Below are 23,868 nucleotides of genomic sequence, written 5' to 3' on the forward strand. Positions count from 1 at the left end.
AAAGACTTAACCAGGTCTGTGTTCAGATCTTGGGATGGCCTTTCATTTCTGAGGCTCGGACATGCTTCCGTTTAAGCTGGAAGTGACAGGTGCGATTGCAAACTCTTTGGCCAAATATCATAGTTTTTGGCCGTTGACTCCAAAAGCAGCAAACTGCCGGTCAACACTTCACTTTAAAGCCAAATACCCACACGTAATAATAAAGTAAACAACTGAAATATTTATTAAATGAAGATTTGTTTTTTTTTTACAGCAAACTCTTATCACGACACAGTCTTGAAATGACACTTAACCCTTTGAGTACAATTAGTTTTGGCCACTCTGATCAGGAGAAGGAACAATGAACAGACCTGGCTGTGGTCTCCTATTAAAAACATGAACGAGCACATCAGGAGCAAAGAAGGTCAGAATCTGCTTCTTCTTTTTTTGTAAAAAAAAAAAAAAGTCAGACATTAAAGACATTTGTTTAGCAGGAACAGAATCAAGAACAACATTAGCTTTTCTTTACATGTGTACATAGTTCTATTTTGTCTGAAGAGATTTCTCAGTTCATCAGATTGTACAAACGTGACTCGGAAAGAGGGGGGGGGGGAAGCCTTGTCGATGCAGTGAAAGGTCTGTCCGAGCTTCTCGACTCATTTCCAAAATCCACTTCTGTAGACTTTTAGAGACAGACGCTGATCAGAGATCTATATACACACACACACACACGCAGGCTAATCAAATCCATAATGTTTCTCCTAATACTGTGAAAAGGACATCAAACTATGACAGATACTAAAAGGGTTAAGGCAAGAATAGAAAAATAAAGAAATAGTAAAAACAATAGAAATGTCGCTTCTCTCCGACTTACAATGCTCAGATCCTATGAAGCTGTGGTAGTGAGAATTATTCACATAGTCTTACTCTCTTTACAGTACATTTCCCCTTTACACAGTATTTACAGCGAAACAGGAACCTATCCCACAAAAAAAAAGAAAAGTAGTCCACCAAAATTAACACGTTATTCATGAACACAATGATAATTAAAAAACTGTATAATTGTATCATAGCGTCGGTATGTAAAAACATTTACACACAGACTTGCAAATAGTGTTTTACAGGAGTCATGTCTCATATTGAATCCGTCGACAGAGCAACCTGAAAAACCTCGTTTTCAGTAACCTCTCATATAAATGTCGGCTTTCGATTGCTGTTAAACTTCAGTGGGTTTACACGTAACCATTTACATCACGTTTTTTTCGTTGTGTGTAGTTTGTGCACGGTTTTACAATTTCAGTTTTACAAGAGGCGTTGTGACAGTGACACACACACAAAAAAAGATGACACACAAGGACTGTGTGAGAAATCAGAGGTTATAAAAAGAGGCACTGTTCCGAGAAGTTTGTGAAATTACCACTGTGTGTTAGTATCTGTTCAATTTGCTCTTGACACTAAAAAAAAAAATATGAAGAACCCTTTCTGAGTTTGAGCTGAAATCTGACGATGAGGCTGATGTTAAATGAAAGAAGGTCTGCGAGGACCAAGGTTACCTCTAAAGCTGGATCCAATTCTAAATAAAATGTGTCAAAGGTTTTTCCATTACAGCGAAGTTTCATATAGTAGTTGTGAGGGTGCCAAAGTTTTCTGAGATGTTGAACAAGAGTTGAGAACTGATTATGTACGTTGTGGTATCTTTCATGGCACATTTTACAGTGAAGTTGTTTTTGAGATTTGGCAGAAACAGTTATAGTTTGCATGTGTCAAATCATCTCTGATTGTTGTTGTGCTTTTGTTAGCTGCTGTTAAAACCATTGTGTTTCTGCAATAGTTTCATACCAGATGTAACAGATGTACTTTGGGCACCAACTGATCGCGGTCTCCTTACATAATCAAAAAGGAACTTTGATGAAAGTAAATATAAGTTTCATTTTCTCTGTGAAGGATTATCTCAATGTCTAGTGTGTGTTTTTCATTGTGAGGAAGCAAATGAATTCTAGTGAAGGAGGAAAATGAATCCTGGTCTCTGCAGCTGCGCTGGCAGCCTCCAGGCGGACCTCGGCTGTAGAAGCCAGCTTTGAAAGTTATCGCTCTATTAAAATAGGTTATGCTTGAGTATAGTTGCTGTTAGATGTTAGATCAGCTATCCCATTGTCAAAACACAAGTCAAGGCCACAACATATCATTTGCTTTTCAGTGTCTGTGCTAATTTCACAAAATTACGTGACAGTGCCTGATATTTATTCTGGTTTCTCGTGAGGCAACAATCTAACACACAGGGTAGCAATGGTGACTTCCGAGTTAAAACATTAGGGCTCTGGACAAGTTTTAGGACAATGCAGGGAGGTGTGGAGGAGAGGACAGGGCGGGAGAGCGCAGCAGCATCAGAGCTGGGGCCGTGTGAACTGCAGCAGGAGAAGCACTGGACTCTCCTGCCTTAATAAGCCTGGCTGTCTGTAAACAGATTCAACACTGGGTGACCTCCTGGCATACTCAAATCCAGGCCTGTGTGACATGGCTTTAATTATCCCCACTCTCTCTCCAGCTTTATTTTTTCTCCTGTGTCTGTGCCACTCTGCCATATGGTGCAGAGCACAGGAGCCCAGAGAGGTCCAACCCACCACAGGCTCTGCCGATTTAATCAACAGCTATGGCTGGTGCTTGTTCTGGCCTGCAGGAATCTGTTTTTTTTTAACCATATGCACTAGCACACTGTTTTCACATGCTTTGTGATGTCACAATGGTTGTTACACAGAAGCATCTGGCACTGAGACACTGAGGGGACAGTGGTGAGGGCAGGAAGAGTTGATGGCTTAGAGGAACAGACAGTAGCTACTGTATGTCCCAGCTCAGAGCCCGGATCATCTGAGGGATGTGGTTTATTTAAGAATTGGCATTTTAGGGACCTGGAGGCAGGGCCAACTAGTTTGTACTGTGTCCTCTGACTACATCTAAAGGTAGTTATACAGTTGTTCTTGAGAAAAAAGAGGCTGGATTTGTTGCCATAAAATGGAACAAGCTGGTATCAGTTATTCATGGTGACAGGTTCTGAACTGAATGCAACAAAACTGAGTTGTGACAAATCATTCCTGCAGCCTCTCACTTGCTTATTGAGAGCCAATCACTCTATGCTTGATATGATGGCTGTACACAGGAGTGCTTTTGATGCAATCTCATGATATGTTGCGCTGCTCTGATTGGTTGTAGGTCTGTTCAGTTGCATCCAGAGGCACTACACCTAATGTTAAAGCGAAATCAAAAATGAACTCAGAGGTGCCAAACTATTCAAGGTTTTAATAGAACCCGTCACTCGGACACAATACATGTTTGTCCTTTTGCATTCAAGAAGTATTTAGTCCACAGCTATTTAAAAAAATCTCATATGTATAACATGTTCTTGTGGCTACAGCGAGCCTATGCTTAAATTTAGTTTGTCTCTGGGGTTGGGACACTAAACAGTTTTCCTCAAGACATTTAGTGAAATGGAATCAAATACAAAGACATATACACAACACAGTGACTGTGGTGAGAGGGACTGTGGCCTTCTCCTTAGCCACACACAGTTTGTCAACAGAGTTACGGCATGACAGCCTTAAACAGTCTGTCCAGTGCGTGTTTGTATTTTCTGTGCACACACTGGCATGCACATGTGTGTGCAAGAGTCTGTCCTATGAATCCAAGGGGGGGAAGTGGTCAGATAAGAGGAGGAACGGGTGTGGCAGTTCCATAGTAGGAGGACGGCAGAGGAAGGACAGGGGAGCGTGTTAGTTGTTCTGAAGGCAGTCAAGATCCACCGAACAGCAAACATTTCCATTCTGAAGCAGGCAGAAAGAAGAAGCAGGAGTTAAATACATACTGAACATGTTACTGTTTCACATGTTGTCTTTGTTTAGTTAAGCTCACTGTCTGTATATTACTTGTTATTGTCTTACTTTTCAGTCAGACTCAAAAACAAATGTTTAAAGTGGTTAAAGGGAAACAAAGCAGACGTTTCTTACATGTTTTTTATTTGAAATGCCTAGTTAAGTCTGTAAATTAGACTGTTGTTGTTGCATTGACCTACCTTACACTTGCAGGTGGTGCAGGGCGACTTGGGCATATGCCATGTGTCCCCGCTGAGGCGGGTGACGCCCGCGGGGTCCTTGCACGTCTGCCGGATGTCATACGACAGGTTGTCAGCCAGGCAGGGGTCTGTGACACAGCGCGGGCAACACTCACCCTCCGCCACTGCTGTGTACTCGCACATCAACACGGGGCAAACCAGGGGCCAGCAGTCTACCTCCCCCTCCTGCAGGGACACACACCAAAGTAAGAAATACAGGAAGGGATCTGAATTGTGTGTGTAAATGCAGTTACAGATCACATGCTGATGTGTTGCCACATCGCAAATTAGAGAGGTAGTAATTACCTCAGCTCTTACACACACAGCTGAGCGGCAGATATTAAACAAAGCAGCTCTGTGATGAGGAGATTTGATGTTTTTTTTTTTCTCTTTAACCACACTAATGATTTAATATTATGTTCACATAGCTTATGTATATGTGTGTGTTTCTATATACAGACCATGCAGCGGCACTGCTGGCAGCCGTACAGCCAAGACGCTCCGCTGCGGTAGAGTGTGCGCCCGCTCTGGTCCAGACACTGGCTGCTGGGCCTGTTGTCACAGCCAGGACAGCAGAACAGATCTTCATCTGGATCTCCACAGTCACAGGGTCTCCTCCTGCAGTACGTCTGTCCGTCCTGCACAAACAAGATCAAGAGGTAACAGGTCAAACAGACTTGGATCATCACTGCAAGAAGCGGCTAACAATACTTCAATACAAAGTGGCATTGGACTGGAAAGATCAATGAGGACAGGAGTCTGTCTGATCAGTTTGCCTCGACCGCTGTCCCTGGCTCTCTGTCTCCGAAAAGTTTATGGTCCGTTTTACTCCTCACAGCCAGCACCATCCGCCCCGGGGCGACGATGTAATGGAGATGTAAAAATGTTACATAAAATGACTGTTAGAAAATGTATGAGAGCCATAAAATCATTCTGCATACCATTAAAAGGGCAATACAGAGCCAATGTTTTATCGATGCATATTGTCCTGCTATGGTAACTGCTGAGTCCCAGGCCGCCAGTGCTGATGGCCTTGGTCTTTACAGTTACGGCCCTGGACTTGTTGGGAAATAACTGCCAATTGTACCATGCTGGCAGGATTCAGGAAGGCAGACTGTTGGTTTTAATGCTAAGGATAAGCCCAGGCCTGCATGCCAATGCTCCACTGTTGCGCTAACTAGAACTACACAATGGTCGGAACTTTGAACATCAACAACTTTGCAATAGATTTGATGATGTTTTTTTTTAATCTGTAGGTGTGACAGCCTGTACTACTGTAATTTAATTTTGGAAGCCTTCTGAAACTTGTGAACATCTTAAATCTAATTATCTATTTAAATGTCAATTTCTCTCACACTAAATTTCAAGGAAAAGCTGAACAAAAGCTCTTGTCTCCCAAGTGTCACAATCTTATTTTATATACTACAAACTTACACTGTCTCTGCCACTAACTTTTTAAATTCCCCGCTGGACTTCTCACTTACAAACTTTAAACATATAAAGTCATTATTGTCTCATCCTGATCTGTACCGGCTCTGTCTAAAATGAATGTTTACTGTAGCTTCCTGGTGAATAATGATGATTTGCTGCATTCCGTGAGTAAAGTTCAGCTACCTTCACATCACACACATGAGTCACATGAGCTGCATCTTTACCTGATATGCTTGTAAAATGTTACAGAAAACAACTCAAATCTAAAGCTTACACATTCACAAATGAAATGAAACTTGTCTGTAAGTTCTAAAATCTCATGACAAGTACCAAAGGATTTTAGTGTCCTTGAAATACTTAGCAAGATCGACATGGTCATAAATTTAGAATTTATGAGCCGATAAGGCGTCAGTGAATCTACCGCTGCCGGCTGTGGTTTTTTTCGGGGCCCAAAATTACCCTCTGTCTGTCTGCCTGTTTCATATTAATCACACTCACTGAGCCTTTCCAAATCTGATCGATACCTCACTTTCCTGCAGCCACAGTGCACAGTACTCCCGAGCACAGGAAAAAGTCGTTAAGCTGCCACAGAGGTTTGTCACAATGTAAATACAGACTGGTGGGGACAGGTGTTTTTCTGGGGTCAGAGATCAAAATTGTTTGTGTTCAACATTTTTAGGACCTTTGTGAGTCTTTTACATTGGTGACAAAGTGAAAAAGATGGACTATCATGAACCCTGAAAGCCGACTAACGCTGACCTCAGTGACTGTTTTCAGTAAGAACAGTGGAAGCAGAAAGTGCTGCTTATTCACTGAGAGCACAGAGAAAAACTACAAAGCAAGAGAAGAAGAAGAATCCATTTGGTGAAATTAAACCCAGTAAAAGAAAAACAAAGGAGGCTCTTGTCTTTTTTTTGAACAGAAACCTGTCCTCTAAGTTTCCTTGTAAAAGCTTCTCTCTTCATACCAAATCAAGGCAATGCTCATGATGTTTTCTGGGAAAACAGTGCTGCAGTAAACTGGTGAAAATGTGTGTGTTCATCATCTCTACCTTGCAGGAGCATACAGCACAGCGGTCAAAGCTGGGTTTCCAGTCTTCTCCGTTGCGTCTGATTCCTTCCTCCTGTGGGCAGTCGCCGCTGCAACCGGGACCAGATGTGCACACGCAGTCGTAGCCTCCTGGGAGGTTCACACACACGCTGTCGTTCCAGCAGGAGTGTGTCTGCAAGCTGCACTCGTCGATATCTGGAAGACAAAAAGCAGGAGAAAGCATGTGGACATGTTTAATAACCTTGTGGCTGATGTCATAACGTATGTGCACATTCACTTTTAATTATTTTTTCCTATTTCCTCGCATTACTCTGGAGAGCCTGGCCGGCATTGAATGTAACATTTGTAATCATTCAAGCTGTGCAGAATTAATATTTCAGCCCTGAAGGTATTCAATCATTTCTTCAAATTAATGGCATTCAAATATTGTAGCTGGATTCACAAGTTGCTGTGGTCAGTCAGGGAGGTGAGCATCACATTACAACAGATTAAAGTGTGGCATTCTAATTCTTGTGGAATAAATCATGTGGTAACTTCAGAGGGAAAAACAAACCCAACATGTGCCACAACTCCACTTCCTCGGGTGGGCACTAGGGGCTCCCAAAGCAAGTCCATCCTCATTGAGCTCCATCTTAAAGATATGCACATTCTGTCTGTTAAAATACTAAAATTTGACTGACAGCTGTCCAACATTCTTCTTATGCCACTGCAAGCCCACCTCAGCTCTGAAATGCTCATATTTGTATAGACTGGGAGCCAGGCATTGCCAAGATGACAACCACTGAGCTTTAGATCTGCTCCTCAGAAAACTATGGCTAAGTTCAGCAAAGGTTCGTCCATCCCTATTTCCTGTCTTTGGTATATACACACTAAACTTTGCAAACATACTGGCTTATTGCTTCAGTCCCGTCAATCACATCCTATTTATATTCTCTCTGTGCATTCGGCTGAATCATCAAAGGATCTGCTCTGTCAGCTTCTTTCTCACCTTTCCCCTCCCAGCAGACCAAAAGAACCAACATGAGCAGAGAAGAGGGTGGATGCCATTCTCATCTACTTTTCTTTATCAGCATAGCACAGGAAACAGGGTGCCAAAAGTCTGTCCCTGCCTTTTATCAAGCTGTGGTATGTAACTCCCCTTTATCCTCCCTCAAATGTGAGCTGTTCAGAGAAGAAAAAAAAGACCAAAGTCCCTTCGACAGTGGCTCAGCTCTCCCCTGCCAGCACCTGCTGCCTACAGACATCGATCACACCCACACCACACTGACAGCACGCTACAACTGTTGCAGCAAGTATGAAAAAGCGAAACTACATAATAAAAATGAAATCCTGCTTTTTGTTAGCTCTAACGTTGCTTCCCCCCTGTGTGTTTAGTTTGCACAGAAGTGATGAGTGTCGGTGTGTTTAGGAAGCCCCACTGATACCTCTGATATTGAACATCAAACACAATTTCTATCAAGCATTTGAGAGTTGTCATTATTTTAGCTTACATATATATGCTTAAAGAGGCAGCATCAGCCTTTAATCTGTGTCTTGGAAAGACACTAATTTCATCATGTCTGAGATTTCAAAATGTCACTGTGATAGCAAAAGTCAATAGTTTTCCTGTATGGATAAAGCGCAAAAAACATTTCCCATAAGCCCATAGTTCAACAAAGGAGGGAAGCATTTACTGTCACATGTATAACAGCAGGACATACGGGAGCAGAGAGTGTGGTGGATAGTTGAAGACTGCTGAGAATAGAAAGGCAGGTGGTTGAATGGCCTTTAGATTGGAGGTGATTTGAAATGTGATTTCAACTGGATGTCAACACATACATCTCAGTTTGGACCACTCATATCAGATTTGCAACGACAACATCAAATTCAGAGTGACGGAGACGCTGAGTGGAAACCAAGCTGCTCCAAACAGGGCGCTGTGCTGGAACTGTCCATGGACAGGAAAACTGCAAGGAATCTACAATTAAGGCAGTATAGTCAAATATAGAATCTGATTTTTAGTCAGATTTTACATGCACACAACCAGAGGGGGGGGGGGGGTGTATTACTACATAAACACTGTTTTGGTTCAATTGTGACCATTTTTGTCTGGTGGGGACAGGCTGGTTTGGACACATAAATCTAATCACTTGCAAATAACAGTAACTAAGTCTGATTTCACAGAAAGAAACAGCAGTCTACTAATACTACTACTAAGTACAGAATACTAAAGTAACAAGAAATGCAACTTTTTAACACACCTGCCTCCAGTTACCCAGACTACGAACACCATGCAACATACATTTTGTATTCTCCAGTGCAGAATGGTGTTGTGGTTTCCAACAGGTAGTCTTTTTTTTCTGCGCCACACCGGCAACAACAACAATATACTGTGACACAGCTGAATATCCACTCTAATTGGTTGCAGTATCAAACCTCGGAGATGCACCGAGAGGAAGGAAAACAGCTCAGCCGAGAATTTATTGTGCCTGCGACAGACTATTTGCATACGCTAAATGAAATCCCCATCAGCCAGTCAGACATACTGTACCTCTGCTGGTGAAGGATTAATGTTCTTCATGCTACATTCACCACATTCAGCCACAAGCTGCTGCTCACAGATGAAGCATACTCTTACATGCAGGCGGTGAAAGACAGTGTAACAACCAAACACAAAAAAGCCCTTTGGGGAAACCAGCTGAGCACAGCCAACCACATGTACAACTTGCACCCACACCTACACATGGAAGCGCTAATCCCATGTACATGACAACAAATATTCACACGGCCATAAACACAATACAACTAAATCCCTCTGACAGATGTTGGTAATTAGAAAGCGTTGAAAAGCTTAGTATTTAAGTATTTAAATGATATTTCTTTGGTATGTCTCCAGGCAGCCCATATGGAAAGGTCATGCACACAGGAGACTGAGAGAGAAAATGATGTGCTCACCCTGTCTTGCAGGGAGACGGTGGGAGTTTATGGTGTATTATCCTCATCTTTATTCACAATCTGTTTATTAAAGCCACCTGCCTCCCCCTAAAGCATTACGCATAATAAATGTGTTTTGAGATGCAGTCCATGCAGCTTTCAGTCAAAGCCATAAAGCAAAAAGCAGCGCCGCTTGCAGCTGTGCAGTGGACACGATGCAAAATATGATTTAAGATAATAAACTATACTGCATGGACAAATCGACATGTTGTGCTGCAACAAAACAACACAATGATGTCTAACAATACAACATGTTTAAGTTACAATCTATCATACTGATACACATTATTTTAACACAACAATGTAACACACAAAATACAGAATTTGGTGAAAGTCACAGCTTCACTATGATCCAGCACTGCTCAGCACATGACAAAGCAACGCAACAAAGTCTTCTACGTCCTTCTACATCCTCCTGTGAAAAACACTTTGCTGATTAAACCGCAGAACTTTTACTGTGCGCCCAAAATGGACTTTAAATACATATACAGTATATACACACGGTTGTCCATAAATAATTTTGTTTTCAGACACGTTCCTTTTTTTTTTTATTCCTATTTTAATTTTCACTGTGATATGTTTGGACAAGAAGGATCAATAAAGGTTTGAGATAGATACACCTACGTAACGTATCAAAAATAATCCACTGTGCATATCTTGTAATTATTATACCCTTACTTTACTACGAAGTCCCATTGAGATTCAGAATCTATTTTACAAGAAAGCCCTGGCCAAGGTAGCAGCTACAACTAAAAAAGCTGTAATTGAATCCATTTAGTGTCCATCAATTCTCTATGAATTGTACATACACTGTTGCCCATGAAGTTAGAATAAAATATTTTGTGCACAGTGCAGATTAAAATGTAGTTCAGGCTATAAACAACTATGCAAAGGACCAGGAGGTAGTGTGGGAGAGTAGAAGGACATATATACACTATCGTTCAAAAGTTTGGGGTCACATGAAAATGTCTTTATTTTTAAAAAAAAATGTTTTGTTTTTTCCAATGAAGATAACATTAAAGTAATCAGACATACAGTCCAGACATTGTTAACGTGGTAAATGACTATGCTAGTTAGAAAAGACAGATTTTTAATAGAACATATACAAACGTATACAGAGGCACTTTTCCAGCAACCATCACTCCTGTGTTCTAATGGTACATTGTGTTAGCTAATCGTGTTAAAAAGGCTAATTGTGAAATTATGTTAGCACAGCAGAACTGTTATGCTGATCAGAGAAGCTATAGAACTGGCCTGATGACCCCAAACTTTTGAACGGTAGTGTATATATGCAGCATTGCAGTTTGAGGAGTAGGTGGATTCGACAGACTGTGAGGGTCCGTCAGTTGAAGAGTCCAGTAGGGAGACAGCTAGGGACAAACTGTTCCTTAGCCTTTTAGATCTGTTCTGCAGCTGATGATTGTTGTCGTGACTGTGTCCATTGACCACACATGCAAAAAGTTTCTCTCAGTCTGTGTGACACTTTATAAATAGCCAGATGGCAGAGTGCACTTAGTCACTCCGCAGATAAAAGACTTCTATAGATTGATGTTTCATGCAGCAGGATGCCCTGAGTGCTGCTCCATGTGCCAAGCACAAATTATCACCAGTATAACAAGCCATTTGAAGAGAAACGCTTCAACATGCTTTAACTAGAAGCCCTTTTCACAGGGCACACATCCACAGACAATGACTAATGTCCCTGTTTGCTCTTGTGGCAGAAAATGAACTTGATTTTTAAGCAGAGTTATTACAGCACCACATTTTGAATCAAGTATTATTTCTTTACAGAAATTGCGTTTTGCCTGTTAATTTGTGTGACCTAACCTCTCTGCCAGGTGCAATTAACTACACAATGCCGATATGCGTTTGCACAGACTTATGCCGTCTTAAAAGTGACATCCACTCTTGGCTAACGTGCAGCCGATGATGTGTTTAACTGACTGAAGCTGCTGCTCTCTGCTCTCCGCTTTCTGACTTTCTTATTATAAAAAAAAAAAGTGCTACTTTATGTTTGTGTGACTCATAAGAGGCTGTTGGAAGGATATTGTGGAGGAGAAAAATCCTGTTAAATTGTCAGTCGTACTTATTTCCCCTGCTGGCTTCCAGCCTAATACTGTGAAGTGAAGGGAGAAAAAGGTAGCAGATACACTGCCACAGCAACACGCACTCATCTCATTAAGGACACACGCATTACAGTATGGCACATGTTTGTATGTATGCCGTGGAGTCCAGAAAAGCTGTACTAATTGCACTGTGTTAATTATGTTTTAAGATGCTTGATGAAAGCCTCTGATCACACAGCACAAACAAAAGATCACTGTCGATTAGTCTTAATTGTAAACTCGTGCTCTGAAAATCCCAGATTCATCTGCTGCGGATGAGAGTTGTGTGTTGGATTTGTTTTTGATAAGAAAAACAAGAGAAAAAGAGAAAAGATGCACCATATTTGTGGAGCAAATGGGACGAAAATGACCATAACCTTCCCTCATATGAATGAAAGCATAAATGACATCTCTATTATGCCCTTTGCATGGTTTGTGTTTGAGGTTATATAGACACCTAACTCTTAGAGAACTCTTTGACCCTGAACAATGAAGTTCATTTCCACCAAGTCATGCATGGTGTGTTAATTTTTATTTGCAGCAGAGGTAATGATGGCCTACAGGTGACTGAATTAACAGATTCTATTCACTAATTGGATAAGGAAGAGGAAGAATTTGTACAAGCGTGAGCTGGTGACTTCCTTTAACAATGTGCTGGATCAGACTATGAGGTTATGTGACACAAGGTCAGAAATATTCTGAACATCTTTTTTTTTTTTATCACTTTCTTCAAGATACAAGCAACTTTCTGCTGAAATCACACCTCTGCTCCACAAAAAAAAAAAAAATAAATCACAGCAGACTGCTGATGTTGCATTTTGATTTAAAGGTTAAGTGAAGGTAAAAGTGTTTCACACAGTGGAGCGATCCAATTTGACGCAGCCATTATAACTTCACAATGGTGCACAAGGCAAAAAAGCAGTGTTCTGATATGTCGAGCCACTTAGAGAAAAGTCATGATGTTCAGGGCGAGGGACACGCTCAAATTCTGTTGCTGACAAGACAAGATCCACCTCAGCATTACTACTAAACATCAGCATATCGTATAGATATACTAAGGATTCCATTAACATAGCCCTCTATGCTGCACTAAAACATCTAGAGGAGAAGGGGTCCTAGGTCAGGATGCTTTTTGTAGATTACAGCTCAGCTTTCAATTGCCTACCATCACACCCAGCAGTGAACTGAGCCCTGACCCTCAGCACAGGAGCACCACAAGGCTGTGTGCTCAGTCCTCTCCTCTATGCTCTGCATACCCATGAATGCATGCCTCTCCACCCGCAAATATCATGATAAAATTTGTGGATGACAACAGTGGTGGGGCTCAGCTCAAATGGGAACAAAGTCGCCTATAGGAGGAGGTGCAGTCTGTGAACTCTGCTGCTGCTGAGACTTTACTTCCTCACACCACTGAGGAAGGTCGGTCTACCTGCAAAACTGCTGGAGTCTTTCTACTGCTGCATAGTAGAGAGCATTTTGACAAACTGCATAACTGCCTGATTTGGAAACTGTTCAGTGGCTGACAAAGCAAGTCTCCTGCGGCTGATAAAAACTGCTCAGGGAATTATTGGTCTCCACCTGCCACCCCTGGAGGACATTTACCAGTCCAGGTGCTGCAGCAGCGGCTGTAACATTGTGAAAGACATCACAGATTCATCGTTCATTCAGTCTGCTACACTCTGGAAAATGGTATATGTCACTTACGTCATGCACAGCCAGACTCAGGAACATGTTTTATCCAACAGCCATCATTGTATTAAACTCCGTATCCCCACGTCTTCAACTCTAATGTCCATTTAATGTACGTTATATATAATTTTGTTGCATGCACCACATGCAAAAGGCATTTTGATTCTGATGGTGTATGTTAGCTAGTTAGCACTTGGTTCAAAGCTACTGTACAGCCTCACAGTGATGCGTATCACCATATATTCCAATAATCATATAATGTGTTTCTTCCACACATCATTCTATTCAAACGTTTGGCAAACCAACTCAAACAGAAAGTTGAAAAGTGAGACTTTTCCACTTCAGTGGTACGTTTTGGCTACATAGTGTCTAAAAGGGATCCACTGACCAATGTTCAAACTCACAGCTTGAACATACAGATGCTATGTTATAGCCAGTGTTAATTTTGGCAGCAATTTCGGATTTAGTTTTTATTTTAGTCTTGTGACTAAAATGTCATTGGATTTTAGTCACGTTTTAGTCATCAACATTTTTTAACTTTTAGTCTAGTTTTAGTCGACTAAATATCAAATAATTAAAATATATATATATATATATATATATATATCATGATATATATTTTTTCATGAAATATTTAAGGTTTGAAGTGCAATAAAAACAGGCACAGCTTTAACTTGTGTTATTTGAAACAAACAAACTCTTTATTTAATTGCTATTACCTTTTCACAAAAGAACCAGTGAACAGTGAGCTGCTCTCCCTGAATACACTGTTCAGTCATGACCTTCTTCATGAATACTCCATAACTACAGCAAAATACTTCAGTGACAACTTAGAAACAGGTCGCATGCTGTAAAACCATCAGCAGCGGTGTCTTCATTTATAGATTTTGTCACGTGTATCTTTGAACGGAAGTTAAGACGACTCGTCTGCAAATGTCGCTTCAGGTTTGTTGTGTTTTTACCGCTGATAGTCGCTCCGCACGGTTTGAACCGTCTTGTTTGTCTTGACATCAAACGTGTCCGTGTGTCTGTTCTCCTGTTTTGTGTGACCATGCATGAGGACGCCTTCTTCCAGCATCGCGGGGCAACGTCCTTACGCAGAGAGATCACTTCTGATTGGCTCTCTGCCGCCGTCTCCTGATTCGTCCTTCCCTTTCCACAAACAAAATTTGCTCTGATTGGATCTCGTCTCCATCAATAATTTCGTCTCGTTTTTATTCGTTGGCGAAAGCGTCAATACATTTCGTCTTCGTTTTTGGCACCGTGCGTTAGTTTTTATTTAGTTATCGTCTCATTTTTATCAGCAAACAAAGGTCGTTAACGAAAACTATGACGAAAATGATTCGTCAACAAAATTAACACTGGTTATAGCCTAGCATCCCACTCAAAAACAACAACATCAGGCTCTGTAAAGACCTATAAGCTGCAAAGATACTTCCAACACATCACTTTACTTTAAACATTGATTTGACTTACTGATGTAATGTAGCAATAAACGATTTTTCCTCCTTTCCAACAATTAGATTTGACTGTAATCTGCTTTTGTATGCACAATCAACACTATGTTTTCACACAGGAAACACCTAAGCCTGGTGTTTCTCCCTGTCCGCTACTAATCGGCTCAAAGATGCAAACATCTATAGCGGCACAAGGCTGACATGTGTTCCTCATGAATATCTCATTAGCGCTATGTGTTAGATTCACACCGTGTGGTTAAGATATCGAGCTCTGAAGGTGAGAAGACCTCTGATTAGCCTCCCTGTGAGCCTGAACCGGTCATATTAGAGCAAACAACCCTGTACATTACATCACCGCCTTTGCCTGCTTGTGTCTACCTGTTAAGAGGATAAATGAGATAATCAAGCAATGATTTAGGAGACCAGAGATACAAGAGAGTGGAAGGAGAGCAGGCCAAGCTGTGACTGTATTGAGAGTTTCTGAATAATTTGATACGGGGGGGGGGGGGGGATAGAAAGAGAGAGTAGGGGAACAGCTGCTAGGAGGTGGGCACACAGAGGCTGAGGAGCTGGTATTTCCAGCAGAGATAAGGATGTTTTCAATCCGATGTATGCTCACCAATGCAGGAGCTCCCATCGAGCAGGTAGGAGCCATTGTCATGGAAACCACTTCTGCATTCACAGTGATACCAGCCGGGCAGGTTGACACAGCGGGAGTGGTTGTGGCACTCAATCAGGCCCTCTGCGCACTCGTCGATATCTGAGGACACACACACACAGAATAACATCAGCATCAGTCCAAATCATTTTCCCGGCAACAAACACGAACCTGAAACTTCAGCTCATTTGTGTCATTTGATGTTTTGCCTGCTCTTTGATCTCAGCTAGTTGCAAAACAACACTGAAAGTTGATCCAATCAGAACAAACGGCCTCCATTGTAGCAGCAGAGCTGGGTCAGCGGTTGCTCACATTAAACAGCCAACAACTGTGCAGCCTGTCTGTCACAGCAAGGAATCACACAAAATTTGGCAGCATAGTTGTTTCTATTGTGCATTTTTCTTTTTATTCGTCTTGCTCATTCTACCGTTTCTTTTTCAGCTAGCTTTGTCTTTGGTGTGCAATGTGCATACACATGCCCAGCCCGGAGGTCTCAGGTCTTTGCGCCTTCTCGGGAGAGAGTAAATCTCTCTCATCCATTATGTATGAGGTGAGCTCTGCTCCTCATCAGCAGCTCCCACACTCCTGCCTGTAAAACCTGTGCACACATCTTGGTTTAAGTTTGACCTTCAGTCACACCTACAGTCACCCTTAATGAAAAAACATGGCATACAGTAAAAGGTAGCGAGGGACTGCTTAGTAACTGTCTATCGTTGCTGAAAGAGAACATCACCAAATCTCTGCATATGAGCACATCAGCTGCCAGTGGCACTGTGTTCCTGTGTGGAGGCAGTCGAGTTTTGCATCTGTCATTTTCTGCTAAATCCTCAAAATTATATCTATTTTGAAGCCACTTTGTGAGCATAATCACATCTGTAAAAGCCTGAAGAGTTCTCACACAGATCCAAAGTATCGCATCAGGGCTCATCATGTATAATTTATTAGATCGGCTAGAATGAAAGCCAATCAGAATCCATCCTTCCCTGAAACCTGCTGTGTTCTGTCTGCTATCCTTAATGACAGGAAGGCTCTGCAGTGCAAACAATGTTCTCTATATAAAAGTGACAATTTAGTTAGTAGTTATAGGTCTTCACCCCAGGAGATATCGATAAAGCAGACTGTCCTCATCAGAAAAAGACTTGCTATGTGCCACCCTGTGGTCAATAAAGACATATAGGCAAGAATTAGCTGTATTATTGGTACAGTGTTTAATCTTCTTCTGTATTTAAGCCTGCAGGGATGTTGTTTCAGTATATTTTTCCTGTGCCCTGCAGTGCTCTTTAACTATCTGTATGTGTTGGTGTGAGCCGCTGCTTTTTGGGAGAACCAGCTGTAGAGTGTTCTGCCTTCACTCCAATTTACACAATAGAAGTAAAACTGTGTTTGTGATGCTCAAACTGCCGCAAAAACACCATTTAAAAAACTCAATAGCAATTTCCCTTTTCAGGAATCATGACCCAGTTGCTCAGGAAAATGTACAGACCTTCTTCTGAACAATGTAATGGGGAACTAGTTTCCATCAAACTACAGCCACCCCAACAAAATTGCTCACAAAGATTTGGAGCAGCTGGATGAATAAACAGCCCTGCAAACCACAGGAAGAGGAGGAACACTTGGTTTGTGGGTGAACTGTCCCTCTGACAATGTTCACTTTCCAAAGACAAATTTAAGCACATCCAGGATAAATTACACACACAGGGGACTGTTTCACGTTTTTAATCATCTGTTATGCACTGTGCCTCGGTCAAATTCACAAATAAAGATAGTTAAGACAGAAATGTGATTTAAAGGATCCCTTTTTTGGCCTGTGACAGCATTGCTGCCTCCCATAATTGTTAGCAAAGGCTGCCTCTCAGGTATTAGCTCTACAGCGGCTAGCTAGCATAAAAGAAATTAGCATTATCGTATCATTTTCTACGACTTACTTTTCATATAACTACAGAGTGCAGACTTGCTCCTCGTGGACAGCTGCAGCAGCTCTTTTGGACAGACTCTGAAGGACGTTACTTGGTGGTTTTGTCCTCGTTTGAGTTTAAGTTTTATTTTTCATGCAAACGGAAACCTCCAGGTGTTCCGGTGCTGTGCCTGCGCAGAAATGCACCCTCCGTCGCGTGAACGCGCACGCAGCTAACGCGGAGTAATTTACGTGCGGAGGACGCGCTATTACTTCTCTATTTATCAATCACAATAAATGATTGGGAGCCTGCCACTAAGGAAACATTTTTATTGATATTAGGAGAGACTTTGGCATGTCTTCCTGTGAACATTTCACACATTTTCAGATACATTTATGCACTAACATTTTCTTCCATCAGTTTAAGATAACTTTCATTCTCAGACACTTTAATAGAGGTGCAAATTTCGGCAGATTTGCACATCAGCTGCTAGTATATGAAGCAGTTGAGTGGTGCCTACCTGAAATTCCTCCTGGTGAGCACAGACTGACTACACTACTCTATACTGTGGTAACATCACTTCATCCCAGACTGCAGTCTGCAGGACAACACAAGCAGGCGGTGCAATCAGAGCCGGCTCGAAACATTTTGGTGCCCTATAGGCAAGATTATGGTGAAATACTACAAACCTAACACATTTTAAAAATGACAATGTACATTTTGAAAACTATTCCTTAGTTGTGCTGAGGTCTGCCCAGCACAACATACAGACTGCTGACCCCTGACGTATATGGATAGCATTAAAATATGTTTAAAATATGCATCTATGAGGATATTTAAGAGTTTACATCTTTTATTTATTTATTTATTTATTTAAGTCCTAAAGTTAACCCCTGCCACAACACAACCTCCAACTGAACTGAATAAAAAAACAACCCTCCTGTTGACACCATGTAAAGAGAATAACATGTGCTAATAAAAAAATGCCGACATATAGAAAAATTCCCAGCAATGTGATTATCAACCCAGCATCACATTCTCTGCACCACCGTCCGACCAGCTCCCCACCTGCAGCTTCACCTGCACATACCTCCCTTCACTGTGTTGGTCTTTCAACTAGACAACATAATCACCAGTTAAACCGGAACACAAATAAGGACAAATATTAGAAATATGAGGAAGGAGATGGTAAAATCTGCATGACTCAGGAGTCAAATCAGAATACCTTCATCACTTCCAGACCAAAATGGTGTTATTTATAGTGAAAAGTGCATCTCTTCCTCATCAGTGGACATTTCTAAACTGACACCAGTCCGTCTCAGTTCTTGTTTGCACTTTATTCTTGACTTTTATGGAAAGAGACAGTTATCTGATCTGCCCAGTATGCCTGTGGCTGATAATATTGATCCAAACAAACAGAACAAACAGGTACATTTCACAAAATGTCTGACTTTTCACTGAGAGGGTTTATCTCTAATGTAAGTTTTTTTTTCTCAGAAATCCAACGCTTATCTGCACATGTCCAGACACACAACCAGCTCCAGAGTAATGTCAGTCAAAAGTAATTTTATTCTGCATAATGTGAATATTAGAGGACTGATTTTCAAAGTCATATATTTGCAAATTTAAAGCTATGTTTAATACCTTGGTCTAATCATCAGGACACACACACACGTATGTATGTATCTGTGTACAAATATACTGGAGCCGGGGGCTGAGCTGTTTAGCAGTGTGTGTTGCGGCTGTGCTGTCGGCCTGGCGTTCTGGAGGTAATAAGACGTGACAGCTGCCAGCAGGGCTGCCCTCTGTCAGCCTCCCAGGTCAAAGATCCGGTCAGAGTTCCACCAAAAGATTCCCTCTCTGACATCCCACTGGAACATACAAAGATTGGAGGTGACTGGTGCCTGAGAGGAGCTAACCCTTCGACAAAAGAGCACCACTGTGCAGGTGCATGAGAGGCTATGTCGGTGGCTGAGTGTGCTTGGGCCAGAGCATGCAAAGGGGTGTAATGATTTAATCCTTGAACACAGGATTTAATTCATTTTATTGAATGCATTTATATTGGTGGTATGTAAGACTGAAGCAGATTTAATAACATTCAATATACATCAAGGAAATTCAATTACAAATGACCTGTGTCTCTATTGACTGCAACAAGTGTATTTCCTGCTGTACAGAAGTAGGAGGGGAAATAAACTGGGGTTTGATACAAAGACTCTTTGTATGGAGGCCTGAGCCTGCCGAAAATTCAATTAAATTCAATTAAAAGTAAATTAAGTAAAATCTTTATTTATTTTCTCACCGTATCTACCTCTATGTCCATTCAATTGTGTATTAGTTTGCTTTTTCTTATTATTTATTCATCTGATTTTGGCACTCCATAACCCTCCATAATACACATTTTGACATTTGATATCATTGATCTGTTGCTTGTAAAGATAACAGTGATATTTTGATATCGTCAACTAAACAGTAAAATACACAAACAAGATCTCTTACATCTTTTCTTTTTAGATAAAGGTTTAACAGACGTTTAGAACATATTGTATGGAATCAATTTGCTCTGAAAACAGGATCATAAAACGTAACACTGATTTAATCAAATAATCATGGAACTGATGTTGCAGCTGTTGACTTTATAGTGTCTGGCTTTATATACAAAGAGAGTTTAAAAAAAAAAGACAGGCATAAAGGAACAATAAATGTGCAATAAACAGACAAAAAATGCACTGGGGAGATAATCAAATTACTTCCTTATTAAATATTTATTTAACATCTTCTGATTGCAAGTCTGTGCAAACAATAATAATAATAAAAAAAGCTGAACGTCTTAAAGCTGAGAAAGAACACCGTCACTGCAGCAGCTGTGATTTAAAACACATCACCTGATACAACACACACACACACACTGCAAAGCTCGTCCTCACAGTCGCAGATAATGTTCAAGGTTTAGTGCAAGGATAATAGTGAGGTGATTATATGTTATTCAAAATGAAATGCGTTGACACACACATACAAAGCACTTCCTTTATGTTCTGCATAAACAAGCAAAGATGATTGCGCTCATTTTCCTGGAAGATTTGAAGATAAGAACAGCAGCAAAGTTCAGTTTGAACATATAAAGTGCACAAATAACAGCCGACAGTGCGGCCTGCCTGCATAATCACTGCAATCCAGCATATCTACCAATAACTTCTAAAATCTACATATTCTAAAATGTTTTTTTGTTGTTGTTGCTTCCACTTATATTGTTGAGGTGTAGCACTTTACTTTAACACTAACACTGCACACGCTTCTTTACATTTTAAGGTGGAACAATGTCTATTTAGGGACAATAAAGCAAATCAACAATGGTCATGTGACCGTTGTTGTAGCTGGTCAGACTTTCAGTTTGTGGATGTTGAGCAGTTAGCAGCCCCACTGACTTTGCCTTTCATGGATGCTGGATGGTGCAATGCAGCTATACTGTCCTCCACTGTGGATGCTGGTGTTCACTGTGTTCCCTTAAAGGTCAGTGCTTGGTTTGCAATTAGCCTGTGGTGTTCATTTCTGTCTCAAAGTCAAACCTTTCACAAAGCACAACTGGCCGGCTGATTCCAATAGATGATGTCACAATTATTAATGATAGTGTGAAGCCAAAATGCTTCTAACATATAGAGGCTGATGCTTTATCAGCATATTAAATAAGTTTTACTAACCTTTGTTTGTTTTTTTTTTAAGTGATCGCAAAGGGTTAAAAACAGGAAACAATGGTTTATACAGGAAAACAATGGACAATGGTTGTATTATTCATCTATTATAATGAATTCCACACAAATACATAGTGCCTCCAAAACTACTTTACTCCCTAAATTGCTTTCATCATAAATTAAAACAAGAAAAAAGTCTTTGATATGTGGCTCATCTACAGTGGATGTAAAGCTGTCTTTAGTTTATAGTTTCAATTTATAGTTTTATTTTTTGTCATTAACTGAACTCATTAATTTACATATTTGGCAGCTTTGGTGAACTGAGCCTCTCTCTTCATAAGGAGTAAGAAGGAAAACCCTGAGCTATCATTTCCTGTTTAATACACTTGTACACAACACAGTGACTGTGCAGCTGTCATTCTCTTTCAAGCTTCAGTTTTGAAGATTCAATGTAAGTATTACTCATGTGAGAGATGTATTGCTTTAAATCTGAATTTATAATCCAGTAAGGTTAGCAAGTGTCATCATCAGCTTTTAATAATAAAGAGTAGTCCGATGGGTCCTTTTGCTGCAGGAATATATGCTATATTATGTAATTTAGAAGATGTTGTAACCATGGCAACCCCCACATATGATGTATTTCTGTTAAAAAAATCCATACTTTAATCCCTAAATCTAACTTTTTTGGTGGTGAAAGTATAAACAGAAGAAGAAAAAAAATGCCATGTCATTCCAATGGGCCTGTAATCTAATATACTATGAAAGATGGAGGACAACCTTCTGTGTCATATACATCATACAGTTTATTACTCTGCCTAATAAAAGAACAATTTCAGCCTGCTGGTAAAGAAAAGGCCAAGGCAACCAAACATCATCTTTTAGAGGACAATGACTGCTCACAGGAGATTCATGTCGGAGTTACACTTCACTGTTCTCTGACCAGAAGTTCTTACGACAGCATGGACAGAATTATATAAGAGCCACTGTTTAAGATGGTTTTATACATATTTTTTCATAAAAACCCTGTCTGATTCACAGCAGCAGCTATAAACATAAGCCCGCAGGACTCCTTTTATAAGCAGAGTAAGACCCCATCAATCACCCACCTAGTAAGACCTTTTTATTTAGCCATAATAAAACCTGATTTCTTTAGCACACACTCAATAATTCCAGATGTTTGATAGTCTTATGAAGCTATTTGTTAGCCTCAATGTGCGTACAGGCCAGTATTAGCGTGTGTGAGCAGCTTTCCATTCTTTGTGAAGGTGAAGTGGACAGATGACCTTCCTGTGGTATGAGGTAAAGTACACTAGAGCACACACTCCATCAATCTTTGTTACAGCAGCAGGAAGGACAGGAAGCCGGACAGCACTTCAACATTTCCTTCTGTTTCTTTCCCTAACAATGCAAACAGTAAGCAAGGCTTTGCTTCTGCCCCGTCTGTAAATTTTCATGTCCAAACTCTGTAGAGCAGTGAGTTTCTGCTCACAAAGGAAACATCGAATAAATCCACGCATAGTTTAAATAATCCCAGAGCTTTCTGTCGAATCCTCCAGCCCGCTGAGCTTTACATAATTACACTGATCCCAGCCCTACTAACCTACTCATGAGAGGCAGCACGAGGGGCATTTACAGTAATGTGTCCTCAGACAGGCACCAGTTCATGTTTGTTGCTTACTGACCAGCAAATGTGTTTGAAATTTAAAACTGCAGGCTGGATTAAAGGAGACTTTTGTGATCACAGACCAGAGCTGCTTGCTGACCAGCAGAGTACGCCGATTATGTTCGGCAGTGGTAGTAAAAATACAGATGAGAGAAGAGAGGAGATTTTAGGGGATGTTTTGCCTCTAAAAACTGTTCCAAAGAAACTGCAGTGACGCCACCATCACTCATGTGGCCGGCTCTTCTTCCACTTTACACCTACATCCTCTGCATGGTCTTCTTCTTTCTGACTGCCTATAATTAAAGCTACAAAATGCACACATCTGGTTTTAAAAACGTGAAATATTAAGCTTGTGTCATGTTTTCCTGGTGAGGATGGCAGAGTGCAAGTGGTGTGAGGGGGCTGATCATCTCCACTTGCACCTTTAATTTGTAGGTTTAGATTCAGGGACACTCAAAAGACCTCTGAATCACATTCACAGTGATTCAGAGGTCTTTTGTGGAGATGTGGAGATCCTTTATGCTCCAATGATCACTACAGTTTGGCTTAAAGGCACCTGGATGACAGCAAGAAGCAAAATCCTGCAACCGCTCCTGCTCTGACATCCTGAACGGTCACAGTGAAGTCATCTTGTTTTAAAATGAGTCAGCTACACACACACACACACACTGTCTCTTACATTATGTACTTAACATCGTCTGCTTTGACAAAGAAGCAGCGTATGTTTGAACTGGGAGTTCACAGCCAGGTCAGCTGTTCCCTTTTTGATTCTCCAGGAGCAAAGCCTTTCAGAAAATAAATCACCGGGATCCAGCAGTGGATCTGCGGTGGCTGGTAAACCCACAGGAGGAAGACAGGGAACCCCGAGGAACGGATCAACGCGGGAGAGGATGAAAAGATCAGCGATAAGAACGGCTCTGTTCCCGTCGGCTTTGTAGTTATATGCTCTCAACCTCTCATTCAGCTACAGCATACATTACAGAGAAGTGATGGGTTTGTGGCACAGGAGGGAAGGGCAGGAGGGAAGGAGGTGGAGGAGGGACAGATGTACATGAGAGACAGACAGTAAGAGAAGGTTCAACAGATGGAGAGGCAGACTGAGAGTGAAGTACGGCGACAGACATGACATGCACAGAGCTGAAATAAAAACCCTCTGCACGGCTCATACACGTTGCCC

The 23,868-nt window shown here is 41.1% G+C and overlaps 1 protein-coding gene and 1 long non-coding RNA gene across 2 annotated transcripts in view; one reads left to right on the top strand and one right to left on the bottom strand.

Moving 5' to 3' along the window:
• Window positions 1-4,655, top strand: part of LOC114433267 (uncharacterized) — a 44,118-nt gene extending 39,463 nt beyond the window's left edge. The window contains exons 9-10 of the long non-coding RNA XR_003670348.1: window positions 4,056-4,287; window positions 4,541-4,655. This is a non-coding gene — a long non-coding RNA (uncharacterized LOC114433267). The remainder of the gene's footprint in view (window positions 1-4,055; window positions 4,288-4,540) is intronic.
• LOC114433266 (protein kinase C-binding protein NELL1-like) overlaps window positions 1-23,868 on the bottom strand; it is a 201,504-nt gene that overhangs the window by 3,238 nt on the left and 174,398 nt on the right. Inside the window, exons 16-20 of the mRNA XM_028401745.1 lie at window positions 15,406-15,546; window positions 6,564-6,757; window positions 4,543-4,719; window positions 4,043-4,267; window positions 3,290-3,794 (exon numbers count right to left, since the gene is read on the bottom strand). Coding sequence (XP_028257546.1) covers window positions 3,744-3,794; window positions 4,043-4,267; window positions 4,543-4,719; window positions 6,564-6,757; window positions 15,406-15,546 — 788 coding nt within the window. The 3' untranslated portion in view covers window positions 3,290-3,743. The remainder of the gene's footprint in view (window positions 1-3,289; window positions 3,795-4,042; window positions 4,268-4,542; window positions 4,720-6,563; window positions 6,758-15,405; window positions 15,547-23,868) is intronic.

This window comes from Parambassis ranga, chromosome 3, assembly GCF_900634625.1.
Source record: "Parambassis ranga chromosome 3, fParRan2.1, whole genome shotgun sequence".
NCBI classification, from domain to species: domain Eukaryota; kingdom Metazoa; phylum Chordata; class Actinopteri; family Ambassidae; genus Parambassis; species Parambassis ranga.